General features: G+C 40.5%; 2 protein-coding genes across 2 annotated transcripts; one reads left to right on the top strand and one right to left on the bottom strand.

The window, feature by feature from the left end:
• The first annotated feature begins 420 nt into the window (after positions 1-420).
• On the top strand, positions 421-9,079 carry rell1 (RELT like 1). Its single transcript, XM_086059981.1, has 8 exons — positions 421-576; positions 1,593-1,823; positions 5,021-5,092; positions 5,666-5,720; positions 6,574-6,822; positions 6,906-7,032; positions 8,007-8,056; positions 8,134-9,079. The coding sequence occupies exons 1-7, from the start codon at positions 552-554 to the stop codon at positions 8,037-8,039; spliced, it is 792 nt and encodes a 263-aa protein (XP_085916107.1). The 5' UTR covers positions 421-551; the 3' UTR covers positions 8,040-8,056; positions 8,134-9,079.
• Positions 6,628-17,709, bottom strand: LOC147159360 (uncharacterized). Its single transcript, XM_086059980.1, has 3 exons — positions 17,516-17,709; positions 13,202-13,254; positions 6,628-12,010 (listed from the first exon to the last, which is right to left on the bottom strand). The coding sequence occupies exons 2-3, from the start codon at positions 13,231-13,233 to the stop codon at positions 11,248-11,250; spliced, it is 795 nt and encodes a 264-aa protein (XP_085916106.1). The 5' UTR covers positions 13,234-13,254; positions 17,516-17,709; the 3' UTR covers positions 6,628-11,247.
• Positions 17,710-19,058: the final 1,349 nt, after the last annotated feature.

Below are 19,058 nucleotides of genomic sequence, written 5' to 3'. Positions count from 1 at the left end.
GCCAAATTCAGCTTTAATGCGTCTGGGTGTGTTTTATTGTTTAATTGCTGTTGTAATAATGCAATTAATCGATTTTAAGTGGATTTATCACTAATGTAATGTTAATATTGCAGTGTAAAGGTGGCAGATTACAGTAGATCGACGTCTGGCTCCACCTGCTGGTTGTTAAGTGGATGTGCGCCAACCGGTGGCGTATTTTACTTGATCTTAATTTTTTTTTTTTAATCTATCAATTTGGGAAATGTTTTGGGCAGAACAGCATAACACAATTATAATTTGGTACTTTGTTTTGCTACGAATTTTTAAATTAGGCATTTTCCACTTGTAGGTTGCCAAAAAAATAAATAAATGTGCGTGTCTCTTTAAGAGCAAGGCGTGTCCGCTTTTCAGGAATCAGGAAGTACGTTGACGTTTGGTCAAAAATAAAAAATAAAAAAAAAGTCCCTCCTCAAGCTCGGCTGGTTGTGCGTGTGTGACCGCGGAGCTCGAAGGCTAGGCTGCTAGAAACATCACCAGCATCCCCCGGCCAGCTGCCGCCGCTGCTTCCCCCCATGGACGACCCGGTGGTGGTCACGGGTAGGTGTCCGATGTTAAGGCTTGTTCCTCGGTGTGCCTGTTAGTTAGCCTCCTGCCCTGCGATAATTTTCCTCTGCTGCAGCAAATGTGCATCGTGGCGCAGGGAGAATGACACTTGTATATATAAATATATAACAAGTTGTTCTTGTTTAATTTCTAAAGTTTTGGGAGAGGACTCGATCAAGGTTACTGGGCGTGTGTGAGGTGCATCTTGAGATGTATTTTGCTCTGCTTTAAATGTAGGATTACTGAATAATTCTGGGGGAAAAAAGGGAAGCTCATGATCATTCCCTGACAGCAAGAGTTGATGGTGCCAGGATCCTCGTTGCGCGAGTTTCCTGTTGAACTTTGAAACTTTCCTTGATGTCTCTGTCTTGGAAGATGAAGGTCTTGTATGAACTCTTGAAAAGCAAGACTCACAATGGTCAAATATGCTCCTAGATAATTGTGCTCACTCCTGTATTGGTTGTTGATACAAATATAACCATCTCTTGACACCTTCCATGGATATTTGGGGGTTTGAATTGAAGCGTGGCGAGATTGGTTACGCCACACTCAATGATGACAAAACAACCCTTAAAAAAAGAGGAAAAGCCTACTAGAACAGCTAAAGTTCATTTGGGGTTAATTAGTCACTTTAAATGGTGGCAACCCGTGTCACATGACATTGAATAAGACTGGTTGATTCTGAACACAGATACATGGTTATATGAGGGTGTGCGCAATTCTGCAACCATTTTAATCTGAGCTGTTACTCCCTTGAGTTGTGCAGGTTAATGGGCACATAAACAGTAGAAAAAGTTTTGAATTCATTTATCTTGATTTCCCCTTTTTTTTTTTTTTTTTTAATCACAACCCAACATTTGAACAGGGGTGTGTAGACTTTTTCTATCCACAATGTGCGGGCTTTGACCTGATTTTCAAGTACCCCTCCATGACCTCCAAATCGCACATCTCTCTGGTTTAAGGATCGGGTTACTTCCCTCTCTCACTCCATCTTTCCATTCGTCCTCCAGCGAATCAGACAACAGTTATCGTGAAACATGGCGGGGCCACGGATGGGACCAACCCCGACTACACGGCCTTCGTGTTGGTGCCCGTCTTCTTCCTCCTGGGGCTGCTGGGGGTGGTCATCTGCCACGTGCTGAAGAAGAAGGGCTACCGGTGCACCACCTCAGAGGTGCCGGATGAGCACGAAGTTGAAAAGGATTGTGAAGCAGAGGAAAAGGATCCGGAGCTGGGCGGAGGTGAGGAAACTGAGGAATGAATGAACAGTAACTTTTTGTAATTACCAGCATCGGAAGTGGTACTGAAATCAAGTCGTTTCACAATAAGCAGCACTTTAGCAAATGGTGATCAATCCTTCAAAAAAATAGGCTTGAAGCTGCTTAATCCAAACACAAGACCATGAGAAATATACCGTGTGTATTTAAAACAACCGAGCTAGATGCTAATGCTAAGTGGCATTTAATATGTGGTTCTATAACCCTTTAAGCAACAGATTGAATACAAACATGTACATGTAGCATATTCATGTCAAATTAACTCATTCACTGCCATAAATTCATATTTTTTTTTTATTATTATTAAAAATTTGTGGCGACAGGCGATTACAATTTTAATCGTAATTAATCGCATGACTTCACTAGTTAACTCATGATTAATCACAAATTTTATATCTGTTCTAAATTTACAATAAAAACTATTCTAGGTTTTCACACTGTTAACAAAAGTGGGGGAAAAAATGTTAAACTAATAGAAATAGTCAAAATGATTTTTTGACGTTTATAGCCGTCAATGGCAGTGAATGATAAAAAAAAAAAGATTATTAAAAATTAGGGCGACAGGTGCTGAATTTTTAAAAATCGTAATTAACCGCGTGACTTCACTAGTTAACTCACGATTAATCACAAATTGTATGTCTGTTCTAAATGTACAATAATTTTTTTCCTAGGTTTTCATACTCTTGTTAACAAAAGTAGAAAAAAAATGTTGAACTAATAGAAATAGTTCAAATGAATTTTTGACGTAAAGAAAAAGATTATTACAAATTTGGGTCGTCAGGTGATTAAAATTTCAATCGTAATTAATTGCATGAGTTCACTAGTTGATTCACGATTAATCAAAAATGTTATATCTGTTCTAAATGTACAATAAAAAAAATTCTAGGTTTTCATACTCTTGTTAACAAAAGTGGGAAAAAAAGTTAAATCGAAATAGTTAAAATGAATTTTTTTACGTTTATAGCCGTCAATGGCAGTGAATGAGTTAACAGTACAGTATCCACTGTGAAGAACGACTAATATAAGTGCCGTACTAATGAGATGAGAGGAGTTGAGATGCCTCGTTTTAAAATTTCATTTAATGAAGTCATTACCGTATGGAAATAGTTACATTACCTATTTTGGTTACTTGGCACAAAACGTGTTCCTATAGCTTTGCTAACATTGACGAACAAAAAAAACTTAAAACTGCACCTTATACTTATCATTGCGTGTGATTGTGACACCAGGAGGCCAACACTCCCTTGTGGAGGACGCTGATCTTCACATATTTGTCTTGTGTCACCTTACAAAGCTTGTTTTGAACACCAGGAAGTGCATTCGTGCCATTGATTAATTCGTGGAATTGTCATTTCCATTGGCTCACTCACTACGTGTGTGTGTGTGACAGCTGCAGCTCATGTGCGCCGTCGTTGCCATCGTGACGACAAGGTCATGCGAGCGAACCAGTTGGAGATTACTGGTTCCTTCTTCCTGGAAACAATTTCAAAGTTAATCTCCGTGTTTGCAGACGGGAATCTTCATGTTTACTCTCCGCTGTTGCAGGCCTTTCGTCATTTTTGCGATCCCACACGGGCTACTTCCTGGAATATCACCGCTGCCCCCGCAGTGTTTCACATGGAGCCGATTGCCTCTCTTATGTTAAACTGTAGCCCAACAATCGGCTCTCATTCAACGCGCCCATTCGCGTTCCCACTTTCCCGTTCTGCGCCGCTCGTGAGAACGTGTCGGTTGGCGGGCCTCGCATATCACAAGGCTGTGTTAGGCTTTGGGCTCTGCATTCCAGAGGATTCCTTTCACGCTCCACAGCGTTATTACCTGTAATAATAAATGTACTAGCTGTCACGGGTGACAACTAGCATCCAATGTGATAGAATATGGCCCTACAAACATCAGCCAAAATAATCCGCCAAATTGATTTTAAAACAATGTTTTACAAACTCAAAATATTCATTAAAAAACAACGATAAACATTCAATATATGTTTTGCATGAAAATCGAAAAAATATATATTTTTTAAGTTTAAAAAAAATCCATGAATATGCCAATCTGCAGAAGCGGAACTGCGAATATGCAGGGGTCGACTGTAGTTTTAATTTGTAATATCACCATTCACCACTAGATGGCAAGCATGTCTTTGTTGCATTTACTACAACAGTAGGCATAATAATAATTAATTAATAATAAATAATTTTGTGGATTTGGAATAATATGCTGGACAAACATAGTACCTCAATAATATTGATATTTTTAGTGTTTTCATTTTTCACCCCCCCCAAAATCTTCTGTCGAGAGCAAGTGGAAACATTCGTTTTTTAATGTTTTAATTGTACATGAAAAAGAATGACCATATCAAATGAATTCTGGACAAAATATACACTTTTTATTGCTAAAAATGGCTCAACGAGTCAAGTATCCCTTTAATGTTGGTTTCTGTTTCAAGAGTTATGAGCCGTCCTTGAATGGTAATTTTTATGCAAGAGAGCCCTTTGCGCTGGTAATAAATTGGGACGCGAAAAATAAATGTAAATATATTTACAGTTGATTCAGGAATAGGGATCAGGCTGGTCCGTGAATAAGGAAGATCTGCATATAATTGACGCCCACTGAAATGCATGGGGGTTAAAAAAAAACCAACCTAAATCTGTAATTTTTTTTCCTGCCAAAAATCGGTATCACCGTCACCCTAAAAAAAAAATCCATATTAGTAGGTCCTTAACATATATGAAGGATACCTCATTTTTCATACTTATTGTACTTGTTTATTATAGCTCAATGAGCAACACACTCACATTGCATAAGTTACTAAAAAAATAAAAGAAAAAAGCTTGACTTATCTTGAACCTTAAACTGTAAAACAAAAACAAGCCTGATAAAGGGCTTTTGTTGACAAAATAATCCATTTACAGATTTACAACTCTGAAACTTCACATGGCTCGAGTTGAATGCCTGTGGCTTTTTTTTTTTTACATGGTTTTCCACTGCTAATACCGTACACATGCATCATCTGTTTCAGTACCTGAAATTGTCCGACTTTTAAAGTGTTGACATTTGTCTCCCCTCACTATCAACACCTTAGTTGTTATCGTCTGCTCAAAAGCTGTGGTGATCCCAAATCCAAAGCGATTCAGCTCATCTTGTTTTTGTTTTTCTGCTGTCAGAGTTTAATGACACCCTCAGTGACAACAATGACACAGTGGGGCAGATCATTCACTTCATCATGAAAAATGAAGGTATGTGAGCTCTTTTTTTTATTTTTTTTTATTTGAAGATGATTGGTTGCATACATGTTCACCTTTTTAAATAAAAAAAAAAGGCCACCACTTACTGTTATTATCCCGCCAGTTCCCAATGAGCCATTTATTGATTGTGTGGTTCAATGCTTCAACCTTTTATTAGATTCCGTGGCCAATAGCAGCGCACCGCAGCCGTGAAACAATGTCGTGATGGAAAGTAAATGGTTCGAATAAGAGTCAGTGGGTGCGCATGTTCTACCGAAGCCCACCGTGGTGCGTGGCGATAAGAGAATGCGGCAGGCTGATAAGGACTGAGGTGCACATCAGACGTCTTAGGGCGTTTTTGTGGAATCGTGAAAGATGACACTTGCACTTTTTGTGATAACTGTCTGCTGATTCTCCACCTAATTGATTATAATTGGTCATATTAATCAGTTGAACCATAAATAGACCACTTAGTATGATTCGCAAACATTTTTAGGACAGATGTTGTGCTGATGCAAAATTACTTCTATATTACAATTTTTTTTTTATTTGTTGTTGATAAATATGCATTATTTTCCGTTTCAGCCAACACGGATGCCCTAAAAGCCATGGTTCACGACAACAGCATTGATTCTGATGGGTAAGCTTTACTGTAATTATTGTTGTCATCCTGCTATGTATACGTGCTACCACTAGATGGCAGTACAACCCTCCTTGGAAGCCTGGCGATCCCATCAGGCCACGTTTTTTCTGGTCCAAATTTTATTCAGAGCAGGCAGCTGTGGGAGTGTGGGTAGAGAGGGGGACAGTCCTTAACACCCCACTGCCCCCCTTTTTTTTGTTTCATGTTTTGATACTGACCTCATTTCTCAAAATATAGCGTGCACAGGCTCCCTGATCACACCACGTCACTGGCAACAGCATCTTTGCGCGTGAATGCTGAAGATCTGTAGTGGAAATTAAATGCCGTGGATTTGTTGAAATGTATACTTGGAGATGGAATGGGTTGGGTCGGTCAAGAAATATAGAAGGTGCAAAGCTGTGAAAAGTATGGCATTTTTACAATGTTTAAAACAGTCAGGTCAGGCAGTGTATTATGGATGACCATAAAGGTATTTTGCAATTTTCAACACGTTGTGCAAGAGATGCAGTACGCAAGGGTTTGTCTTTAACACATTTTGGGCATGATTATTCACATAAATAGAAATAAAAGTGGACCTTACACAGAGCCCTGCGGCACACCCTTGTTAGCTAAGTTAGAAAACCAAGCAACAGCTTCTTCTGAGAGAAGTTTCACGTTTTAAAAATGGACTGAATTTGTGGAATGTGGAAAGTAAATTATAACGTACTGAATTTTGTGTATCTGAAAAAGGGTTGAGAAATGTTAAATGAAAAGCGCATCAAAAATAAACACAATAAAAAAAAAAAAGAGTTTGTGCAGAATCACGTGTGAATGAAAATCAAAGAGCACCATCTGCTTTCTCCCGCCGCAGTGCGCCCATCACCCCCACCTCCCCCCTCACGCCCTCCCCTCCCATGACCCCCGTCTCCCCGGGAGCGCCCCCGGGAGCCGCCAAGCACACCTGCAACCACCTGCACACCATTGGCGGCGTCGGCGGCCACAAGAACATCTGCACGCGCTGCAGCCAGAAGAAGTGGCCGCTCATGATCAAGCCGGCGGCCCGCAAGGCGGAGCAGCGCCGCAGCCAGCCCGGACTGGTCACGGTGCTGTCCGTGGGCAGGTAAGTTGCATACAGTCAATCAGTCAAACTTTTACCCAAAAGGATGGCCGATAAATCTCACCGGTGTTCCTTTGCACGTTCAGGTTCCGTGTGACAAAGTGTGATAAACCTGCCAGGGAACGGCGGATTCTGCTCGTGGCAGATTCCAATGGGTGTGTCCCGTCCGAGGATACTGTGTCAAATAGCCGGACGGTGTCCGAGTCTCAGGAGGTTGGTGTCCAGGAAATGTTTACTACTTTTTAATTGGAAAATGTCCACCAAGCGAGAACATCTAGCTTTGCAGAAAACCTGACTAAATGTTTGAAAGTCCATATTTCCCATAGGAAATAATAAAAAAATCTAATTAACCAATTCTTAACAACCAAAACATTTCATATTAGGGATACCAGGCCTTATTTAAAGGTCTCAGTGCTCGTATCGGCTCCCCCTTGTGGCAGTTTTACCATCAGGAACTAGAAATTAAAAGTATAGTCGTTAAATATCATACAGTTTTAAGGAAAATTACAACATTGGGATATATAGCTCTTTATTTAAAGCTATCTTTCAGTTTTGTGGGGAAATTTACTACTAAGGGGTATCAATACTTGGCATTAGTATCGGTGACTACTCAACAGTTTGACTACTTGAACCGGTGTCAGTCTGAAAAAAGTAGTATGGACCATCCCTACGTATTATAAAACAAAAACAGTTTTGGTGACGCTGGTTTGTTTTACTGCATGCTTTTATTTTGAAGGTATTATATAATAGTTATAATAATAATAATGATAATAATCATTGTTACTATTACTTGTTCAGGTACTTTATTTTATTTAGAATATTTTTGAAAGGACGTCATGTGTTATTGCCTTGATATTTTTTTTTTTATAAAAGCTTGCATTGTGGAAGATGGCTTGCCCTCCCTCCGTTGAACATGTTTTCCGCAACTTTGTTGTTTGTCGTTGTCGCAAAATTTAGCTCTCAAAATTTGTTGAAAAGTAGGGCATACAGGGAAAATAAACAAGGTTCCACTGTAGGTAATTATTTGTAGTGAGTAAATCATTTTTGGACCAAATTAGTGACATTGGATAATTTTCAACGGCATCAAAGTTAAACATCAACTTACACCCATCCCAGAATTGTTAGCTGCCTTACTTTCTATGTTGTCTTTGTTTTCATCTGGAGCTTTGCTTTTTGTCTTAAATCAGGAGGAAAAAGACAACTTGGACAAGGAGAAATGAAAACAAAAGAAATCCAGGTAATGACTTAATTGCACCTCCTACTTAACACCAGCTCTGCAACTGGCGATTGAATTATTATGTCCTCTCTTTCCAGCTACTCCGAAAAGAAGACACTATTTAAGCCTTCTGACGCGAACGTCAACACATAAGAGCAATATCAGTGTGCGCACCCCCCCTCACCCCGCACCCTTCCCCACTGGGACCAGCGACGTGCAGTCACACGAACGAGTCTCTTATTTTCCAGCTATGGAGTTAAAACGCAAGTGTTTCTTTCTGATTTAATTTCTCTCCGCCAAAGACGGGAAATGGCGCAAGGAGCAAAAAGGCGTGCCAACATCGACTTGATTTAATAGGACTACTTGAAACAGGAAGTAGGGATAAGATGATGATGTGGCCACAGGAAGTTGTCGTGAAAAAGGATCGTCGCATCATATCGTACGCCAGCCAGGATTAAATCAATTAGTGCAAGTGTACAATTTACAAAGCTTCGATAGCTTGTATGTGCAATTTTTTATTCTTAAAAATGTTTGATTAGGTCAGCCGTATTAAAGACTACATTTTATTGTTGTTACCATTTCATTATATTTCTATTTTGTCAACTTTCCTGTACAGCATACTTGGAATGCACTTATCTCTTTTTTAGCTTTTATTATTATTATTATTATTATCATATCGGCGTGAAAGGTTTATTGTTGTGGGACATTCATGTGCTAAAAATCAGTCCGTTCCATTTTTCGCCCCCCCTGTCTTCGGTTTGACTTTTATATAAGGTTGAGCCGAGTGTTCGATGCTGGCTGGGCGTCTGAAGTGATACCAAAGCAAGAGACGTCAGTAACCTGAAGTGTCTACCTCTTCTCTCGTTCTTTCGGGCTTTTTCACCTTTTAAAGCCTTTTTTTTTATTTTTTAAACACTTGTTTATAGCGTCAGTATCATCACATCAAGTTTTTGGATGTATTGCGTATATTTTATTTCTGCTGTGTTTTTTTTTATTATTATTTAATAACAAAAAATATGGAAATAAAGAGGAATGTACACATAATTCTCATTATGGGTGTGTGGTTAAAACTTAACATTGAACACAGATATAGCACTTGCTTGGTTACAGTAACAGCACTCTGAGAGCTGTGTTGATGGGGACAAGGGGTGGGGGTGGTTGGACCAGACCTGCATAACATACAAGGCTACGTCACCCCGCCCGCCCGTGGCTGTGCGCTCCAAGCAAAGCTGCCTTCCCCAAACACACAAGGTCGCAGCAGGGCGGGCGAGGCAAATATTGACTCCTGTTGCGCACATAAGGGTGTTTACTTGAGCTCTTCGCCATGAGCGGGTATCATGCATAAAGTTTCGACAACAATTTCAATCTCTTTGTAGCAAAATCACATTTATAAGCGGTTTACTCTCCGGTGTTCAATTATTCAAGGCACCATGGCGACACGGGGGGAAGCCTGGTCAATGTTTGACGACGCGAACACGGTGATCTTGGCTCTGGCTTGAGCAACACAGCTAAATGCAATTTCCACGGAAATTAATGTAATATTTAACTTGAGCGAGTAGACCATTGGAGATGGTGGGGGGGGGCTAATTTTGTCGTCCACTGTTTTTCTCCTCTCCGCCTCGGGGACATGGAAACGTGTGTGTACTACAATTAAGGATGACATCATTAACGGCAACAAAGCCTTGAGAAAAACAAAACATATTAGGCGTACACACCCCGGAGACCATACATGCTAACAAGTGCTCTTTATCTGCTGTTGTCCATGTTTGACGTGCAGGAAGTGTTTGCTGTCATTGCTGAATCTGTGCCATTGTTTTGGAAATATCCGCGACCTGTCAAATTGTTATAACTGTCAATAATATCATTTTGTACTCAACTATATCCCCCTGTTGTTGGGGGAATGCCCATCCCTAAGACTAGCAAACAAAAACTAGTCTAGCATTTAACTAGTTTAGCATTTTCATAACATTTCTCTTCAATGGGTAGTTTATAACCTCTTTATGATTTTTAATTAACTGTACTTTACACACAAAAAAATCTAATAACATTGAGTCTTAGAGTAACAACGTCTGTTTGTTTATAGTGCTAATGTTAGCTTAGTATTGTAGTGAGGCTACGCTACATTCAAATCTTGCTAGCAGTTTTAATTTATGCCCTTTTATTTCAACAGCTACAATATTGTCCCAAATTATGATGACCATTGTTTACTCTTAAGTAAACATTCTTCATAAGGATTCTCCAGAGGTGGCAAATCCAGGTCCAGAAAGTAAAAACCTTGCCACAGTTAGGCTTTGGCAGGCTGCTACAGTGCTAATGCTAGCTTTGAATGCTACCCTTGAAATTAAACAGCTACAATATTGCCCCAAATTTTGATGACCATAGTTTACTCTGAATTTAGACATTCTTCATAAGGATCCGATTCTCTTTTGGTGTCAAACTATCAAATGCTGCGATGCGACCCTTGAGAGTACAAATTCTGACGGGTCGCAGATATTTCCGTAGCGCTGTTCTCTCAATGACTGAACCTTGCTGGAATGTCATCGATGGATACTGAAAGCAAACGATTTTGCAGAATTCTATTTAAGATTCCAACGCAATGGTTGCATTTCACCTTAAAAAAAACAAGTGGCAGTGTGAGAGCCCAAAGGTGCTCATTAGCGAGCAACCAGTCCCACGGTGAAGCTAGAGGGAGTCGACAAACATTAGTGCGGTCCATTAAAAAAAAAAAGAGAAAAAGAAGCAGAACATGAGGCAAAGGTCCATTGGATGCAGTTTGATTAGTTATAGAATGGAGCAGCAGAGCCAACCTTGTGGCCAACTATTGTTGCAGTTTTTTTTAGGCCTAGATCAGAGTCAGTATCCCACGAAGTCCTCACTTGGCTGACAAATAGCTAAAAAAAATGAGTTCAGATCTAAACTTTTGTGACGTTCTGGCCTCAACCGGCTCATCTTCAAGCATGAGCTGATGTCACAAGCCAGAAGGGAAAAAAAATATGAAGAAATGTGTACTTTTCCTCTCACATATATAAATAAAAAGTGATGGTGAGATAAAGGTAAATGTGGAAATTCTGGAAGATATGACGAGGAAATGCTGACTCCATACTTTGGTTTCACATTTTGTAGTGACTGTGGAGTGCTAACACACTTCAAGCAGTCTCTTAAGCTTCAAACCTTCATCCACCGTGTAAACGCTTTGCCTTTTGTGATGCAACTCACTCCTCATCCTCCCCGGCCGTGGCGGCCTCCAGTGCAGCGAGCGCCTCGGCCACCATGGAGTCCGTGACGCTCCCTGCCTCGTTGCGGGGCTCTTCCTCCTCATCCTCGCTCTTTGTCACAACGATGCCGCTCTCTACCGTGGACACGTCCGCCGCCTTGGATCTCCGCTCGTCTCTGGTGTCGGCCGACCACAGGCTGGCGGTGCTGGTCTGGATGTCCACCGACAAGTCGCTCTCCTCGTCCCCGGTGTCGCACGGGTACTCTGGCGTCCCCCCAACGCCTTCGTCCACCTCGTCCGCCGACAGGCTCCCGTTGGTGGTCACGCACTGAGTGATGGGGCTGTCCCAGGGTCTCAGCCCGCCAAAGACCCTCTGGTTGTCGTAGGCCTGAAATGCGGGGTACACCGGCACCTGACTATGGCGCTTGTCCTGCATCACCCATTGTGGCCCCAGAGCGTCCGGCTGGATGATATAGAGTCCGCCGTCCGCTGGGGGAGCGCTGGCCTGCTGGTGCGTCTGGTTGCTGGGCAGAGGCGTGGCGTGCAGCCTGTGGTTGACGTGGTTGTTGTCTACTTCCAGTCTGAGGCTGCTGTCGCTGGAGATGCTGTAGGCCAGGTTGTGGAAGCCCTCCTTGTCCTCCTTCTGCGAGCGGTGGGCTCTGAGGGAGCGGCCCCCGAGGGCCCCGCCTGAGAGGTTGTGCGTTCGGTACAGTGAGTCCGTCTTCCTCACGTCTGCCGCCGCTGAGGGGTCGGACATGTAACTATGAAAGAGAGGAAAACCATCAGCAGGATTTTGACTTGACATTCAACTGATGCACTTTGGGTTATGTTGGCAGGGGGGATTTCTTTTGAACATACTGTTGGACATTGTCTGTTACTGTTGTGGTTTTCACACCAATTTCCTCCTCGTGTTGTTGATCTCTTCCACCCTGCAAGCAGAGATGGCAAATCCAGGTCCAGAAAATAAAAACCCTGCCACAGTTTTGCTTTAGCCCCTTGTGCTAGCTAGCTAGCTCCCTAGCAGGTAAACAGCGAGCTAGCTAGCTAGCACCTGGTGCTAAAGCCAAACTGTGACGGGGTTTTTACTTCGTGGACCTGGATTTGCCACCTCTGCCTTTTAAGCCTCACGTCCCCAGCAGAGCGTGTCCATCTTGTGCAACAACAAGCTCCTCACTATTTCAAGAACGGGCGTCTTTCTTCCCTCCTGGTGAGCGAGTCCTCACAAACTGAAGGGTTTGCTCTCTCGACCTCACTCGCTCGCTCACCCTGAGAGCATCTCTTCACAAAGCTGAGAAAATGTATGTTTACCTCTCCTCTTGTACCAAGGTGAAGAACAGGAAAGGATTTGGAGGCTCAAGGACTTTTTTGAAAGAAAGGTAGGAAGGTTCATTTTTGTTAGTTTTCAATCAAAAACTCTCATCATCATTTGATGAATATTTTAGACCACTTGTCAAACTCGAGCCTGTCTCATTTAAAAAAAAACGTTTTTTTGTGGCCCACTAAAGCAAATTAAGTGTGTCTACTTGGGAAACATTGTCAAAATTAAACAATATAAATTATATTTATTTGTCATGACGTCTTGTAATTACTTGCTGCTTTATTTTACGCTTTCCCTGACTCAGTCACGGCCATGATTACACTCAGACATGAAGAGACACGATTTCTTCTTCACATTACCCTCATTTGCATATAACCCTTGGCACATCTGACTGTAATTTTCCTCTTCCTGTCCACTCGGCCCTGATGCCTCAAGTCCTCAGTCTTCTTTCTCCCTTACCTGCATATCATTATGAGTCTCACTATTGAAATGTGATGAAATAACGAATGGCGATGAAATGATACGCCGGATCAGGATGACCTGGTTGACACCCAGCGTCTGGGTTCAATTAAAATAGATCTCCAAGCGCTCTCATAGCAGACAGACACCTGACAACCCAACAGCTTTTTCTCACCTTTTCATCATCCGGCAGCATCGGCACCCCATTTGGCCAGCTGAGTGATGGAGCTGAGGAGGAGCAAAACTCATTAAAATCGGCAGATTTAAATAAATAAAAGTAAAATCCATCGATTTTTTTTTCTTTGTCCACCTGTGCTGACATGAAACCTGAAATGCAACTTACGTGAACAGAAAGTGCTATTGATATGCTAATGAGTGATAGCTGATTATATAACAATACTCACAAATATTTTTATCCTCTATAAAGAATTGGATTGCAGCATCAAATCGATAAACTGATGCACAAGCTCTTATATGCGAAAATGATTATTGAACTTTGTCATGCCTCCACCTAATTAACTCATTCGCTGCCATAAATTCATTAAAAAAAGATTATTAAAAATTAGGGGAAAATGGCGATATTTTTTATTTATTGTAATCAATCGCATGACTTTACTAGTTAACTCACGATTAATCACAAATTGTATATCTGTTCTAAATCTACAATAAAAAAATTGTCATACTTTTGATAACAAAAGTGTGAAAAAAAAGTGAAACTAATAGAAATAGTTCAAAATGAATTTTTGACGTTTATAGCCGTCAACAGCAGTGAATGAATAAAATAAAAAGAAAGAACATAATTTTTTTAATTGTAATTAATCGCATGACTTCAGTAGTTAACTCGTGATTGATTACAAATGTCATATCTGTTCTAAATGTACAATAAAAAAAATCTAGGTTTTCATACTCTTGTTAATAAAAGTGGGGGAAAAAATGTTAAACAAATAGAAATAGTTAAAATGATTTTTTTTTACGTTTATAGTCGTCAATGGCAGTGAATGAGTTAATTGTCCACTTTGCAGTGAGGACACATCACTAATCGAGGGAATTGTTTTGCATCAGAATGGATGCCGAGTCTTTGATTTGCAAGGCAAAAGCTCGTTCGGGGCTGCTTGTGGCTCAGCGCGGGAAGCGCCCAGTACTGCAGGTGTCATCTTAACACTCCTCCAAACCAAAACGCTGCAGAGGCAGCGCATGACGATATGTAAAATCTTGAAATGTGTACCAGTAGAAGTGTCTTAAATTTGTGGGTAACAATTGCATAAATGATATTTAATAGGGATTGAACCGATTAGTCGACTAATCCTTGAGTAGACTTAATAACATATCATGGGTCATGTAATCGGTTAATCAAGTTACATTATAGTCGACAACAAAAACATCTTTAGTTGTTGTGTAGTCGACAATCCACAGTAATCATCGTCATCAAATATTCCCTGGAGATTTTCCAGCGTCCCAACGAGATGACAGATTCAGTCTGCACAATCATTCCTTCGGCTATTGGCCCACTTCTTGTTTGAATTTCCATCCTTTCCCCCTGCTCCGTTCAATACATCAGATCTCGTTCCTGCTTTTTATGATGGGAAAGATGTCGGGATGATTATTGTATTTTTCAGCGGTGAGGATTTCCCTCACAGGAAATTGAAACATCTCATCTGCGGAGAAAGAGGTGCAATAAACGTGAAATTGTCGAGGGCTCAACGTGGGCAGGATTTCAAACACGGGGAAAATCGATAGAATTAGGACCGTGTTTCATATTTAAGGAAAGACGTGACGGTCTGTTTGATGTTTAGACACTATTACATATTAATTAAACGCAGACCACCATTAATATTTTTTTTTTTTTTTTTTTTAGAAACTATGGCCAGCCGTTTGGAAAGACAATATTGATATCTTTACAGTTACATAATCAGATACAAGATTGTTGTCTTATTTCTCATGCATGGAGTGGCCAGTAGATAGTAAAATGTCATTTCCAAGCCTGGGGGAGATGTTGCTGCTGTGGGTGTGGCGTTGGGAAAGTGGGCAAACTGGTCGGACCTCCATCTCACTCTCTGTGCCCCCCCCCCCCCTTTCTCGCAAATAATTCCACATTGTTGACGTTCAGACTTTGATCAGGCCTCTTATCAGCTCCTGAGCTTTTACAATCCAACTGACTTGTCAATACTCTGTTGACTTATTTTTGCTTCCAGTAATGTATCTGTGAGTTTTCTATGCTGCAAATGCTCCATGTATTAAAGCAGTAGCCGTTTGAAAGTTTATAGCCTTAAGCTAGTACAGGTAGTTAGCGTTAAGCTAGTGAACTTTCATTAAAAATAAATGACATGGTCTGTAATGTTTTATGTGTCAGTTATACAGAAAACGTCGGCTGGGAGTGACAAAGAAGTTGTAGCAAGCATGCTTTGTGTCTTTTTGGAAAACTGAAAGAGAAAGTGAGAACAGGTGCTTAGAAATGCTTTAAAAACGGTTAGATGCCCTTGACATTTTCTTTCTGCTGGGACCAGTTATGGCATCACCAATTGTTTGAAACAACTTTGCCTTATGAACGCCTTGCTTAATGTTACCTAATGCTAACTCGCAATAGAAAACGTAATTGACAGGCTAACAATTAGCATCAGCAGTCATAGAACACGCACTGTCCTGAAATCATGTTACTGCCTTGTGCTGAGTGCGAACATTATTTTTTTTTCGAAAAAGAGGCCTCAGGCTGCAGCGTGATGAAACCGCTCAATTAGCCAGCGGCCCACTTATCGACAGCCGCTCGGCAACTGGCGCTTCGCAAACAGAGCCGCCGCTGTACTTTCTCCCACAGACCTCGAACCCCCCGAGCTCTCACTGTACTTGGGAAAAGTACACATGATCTAACAACAATTATTACAAACCCGCATTTTGACTTGCTGAAGTATTGATTCCCAGTGGTGGGTGCAAATTCTCTACTTTTCAAGTGTCTATGCTTTACTTGAGGGACAAAATTTATTTTGTGAAAATTTGAGACTTGTCTGTTAAAAAAAAAAAAAAAAAAAGTTTTATTGGAATGGCCTGGTTTTGCAGTGAGAGGACATCAAAGAATCATTTGAGAGACCTTTTCAATAAAATATTTATTTATATATATATATATTTGTTTTCTTCAGCTTAATTGGTATTAACTTAGAGCACCCTTAATTTAACTTCAAAATAATTAGCTTTAACTTGGAACCACAAATTCGATTTTTTATTTATTTATAATTTTTACCCAAAAATGGAACTGCCCATGTAAAGTGAACATTTTTGACTGGCGAGTATTTTTTTTAACATACTTGCAAGTACGTTCGAAGTTACTTGTAAGCTAAATGCTACAAACATAGCGTATTTTCCCATAATGGCATGGTAATAGTTGCATTATGGGAAAAATGCACAACCTAAATAATGCAATGCAGACATAACTCATAAAAGTTACAAATAAACAATGTGGGCCATATGTAAAAAAAAAAAAAAAAAGTGTTTTTATTTTTCACTCACATATGCGCAAATAATTCCCCGTGGAATTATGTGAAAATATGCTATGTTTATAGTATTTAGCCTTCAAGTACGTTCAAACGTACTCACGATTACGTTCAGTCCGTACTTTTTCGACACAAGTCTCCGTACTTCTACTTCCACCTCTGTCGATTCCTGATAAGTTAAATTCAATAGACAACCACCCATTACTTGCAGTAAACTATCTTTGATGTCTCAATGACGTTATCCACAGTCATACAACGTGTATTTGCTTAAAATCATTTAGCACTGTCAGTAGCTCAGTTGTCTTGTTTTATATCCTGCTGCAGGTCATTCACCCGCCATGAGTAAATAGAATTTGCATCCACTCTCTTTGGTTTGTTTGGTCAAACAAGCTCCCGCATAGGGCGGAGTCGACCACACCGGAGCATGGGAGTGGAGATGAGCGCCGCCATGTTGGTCTGTGCCTGATGGTCTGACCGAGGCCCATGCAGGTTGGAATGTTGACATGGGTTACATGTGCAAACACAGCTCAAGGCCGCATACGGCTTTTCCCAGGTAACACCCCCCCCCCCCCAACACCCATTAATAAGTTGACAAAACAATGTTATATTCACTAGTTCTCTCTATAAGAATAGGCCACTAATTTTTTTAATATTCAACAATAATGTCTACAAGAAAATTGTAGCATTATTTATGATGCTGTTTCAGGTTTTTGGGTACATTTTAATAAGCAACTGAATTTAAAACAAGACATATAACTTTCTGTGTTACCCCATAATAGCATACATACTTCTTTTTTTTTTAGGCATCTGAAATTTTGATTCCGTTAATTTGGATGTAATAATAATTTATGCCAAAAGTGCAACACTGATATTTGTTTAAGGTAAAACACTTTTTTTTTTTTGTACATTACGACGGCTATGAAAAACAATCAGTTGGTGCGTCTTTTACTCCGTTTTAATAACATGTTGTGCTTGAAAGAGTAAGCAAAGAGTAGCTTTTGACCTACCTGTTGCGCTACGAGAAGGTGTGGCACTTTGCCTTAGGTATCCCAAAAAACACTTGTCATCTAGCTTCTTGAGCTTTTTAGTTTGTTTTGAAACGAAAACGAAGGAAAACTACCCCCGTTGTTTGTGTCGCCCCCATCTCGGAGAGTCCTCGGTCCCATGTCTCTAGTCGACACAAGTCTGAAGAGTGCAGATGACGCGCGAGTCAAGTGGACCACTATTAAGTTAGAGATAGTCATGCACACGCGTTTCCTGTTAACAAAATAAAACAGCAATGTCCACTAAACAAACTCACGCTTTCAAACAAACTTTACAATCGCTACCGTTTTAAAGACATAGAACCAAATACGATATTAATTCAAATATATATATATTTTTTTTTAATAAACATAGGATAACAGAAAAAAATATTGTTCAAACTGTATACAGTAACAACTCTAGAAAAGAAAAATGTGATATACAAGGGCTGTGAAAAAAGAACTGCAAGCAGGAGTTCACTGTATTTTTAACCAATTTTCAAGCAATGTCAATAAACCAAGAAGCTACTATCAAGTTCAATAGAGTCTTGGAAGTAAGGAAAATTAAGTTTTACAATTACTGTATAAATAAAATATAAGGTCTATAATAAAGATCGGGAATTTTGTTAAACTGAGTGCATGTATCTGCTTCGCTGTCACTTGATTGACAAATAACATGCCTGAAGACGGAGGACTGAAAAACTGGTTTCCACTGTTTACAGATGCACAGGGTTGTCCTTGAAAGGAATAGATCTTATCGCCCGTATATTATTTGTTCAGGGCTGTCTCCTTGAAAGTTGTTGAAACTCACTCTTTTACGCTCGATGAACTGAACAGAAATGTCAGCCCAAATTGGAGACTTGCATCCGCGTGAACGTCCATTGGTGCTAAATGAGGTTGTGAGCTGATCACTGGCAGAGATAGCAGAGCTGGCGTCCTTCCTAATAATAATAATAATAATAATAATGCATTGGATTTATATAGCACTTTTCTACACACTCTACAATGGAATGGATATGTTATTTATGCACTCATACAAGTAAGCACAGCTGCCCAGTGGCAGGCTGATGGTAATGTGGCTTTCAGTGTGCACCAACGGCCAACCACCGCCAAACATTTGCACCTTCCATACACCAGTGTGAGTTGCATTGGAGGCAATGTGTGCGAAGTGTCTTGCCCAAGGACACAACGACACATGACCTGGGAAGAGAGAGGGGATCGAACAGCCGAACTTCTGGTTACTGAACAACCATCTCTACACCCTGAGCCACATTCTTGGGGCTTTCTATGTATAAGTCTTGAAAGTTAAGTGGGCCCTTTGACTTTTCAGCTTCATTTAGTACAGTTCAATTGGAATAAAAACAATTACATATAGATCACAAAGTAATATCACCTAAAGAACGATTTTACTAAGCCTATGACGTGCGTTGGTTATTTGGGTACTGTACCTTTAAGACGGTGCAATTGTGGCAACCAATCAGCGTGGTCCTACTTTATTGCCGGAAGTGAGCGGGAAATTGAAATCAGC

The sequence above is a fragment of the Leptonotus elevatus genome, chromosome 17 (assembly GCF_054856555.1).
Source record: "Leptonotus elevatus isolate MCC_2025b chromosome 17, RoL_Lele_1.0, whole genome shotgun sequence".
Lineage (NCBI taxonomy): Eukaryota > Metazoa > Chordata > Actinopteri > Syngnathiformes > Syngnathidae > Leptonotus > Leptonotus elevatus.
The sequence above is the reverse complement of the archived record's forward strand: the minus strand, read 5'-3'. Positions and strand labels throughout refer to the sequence as shown.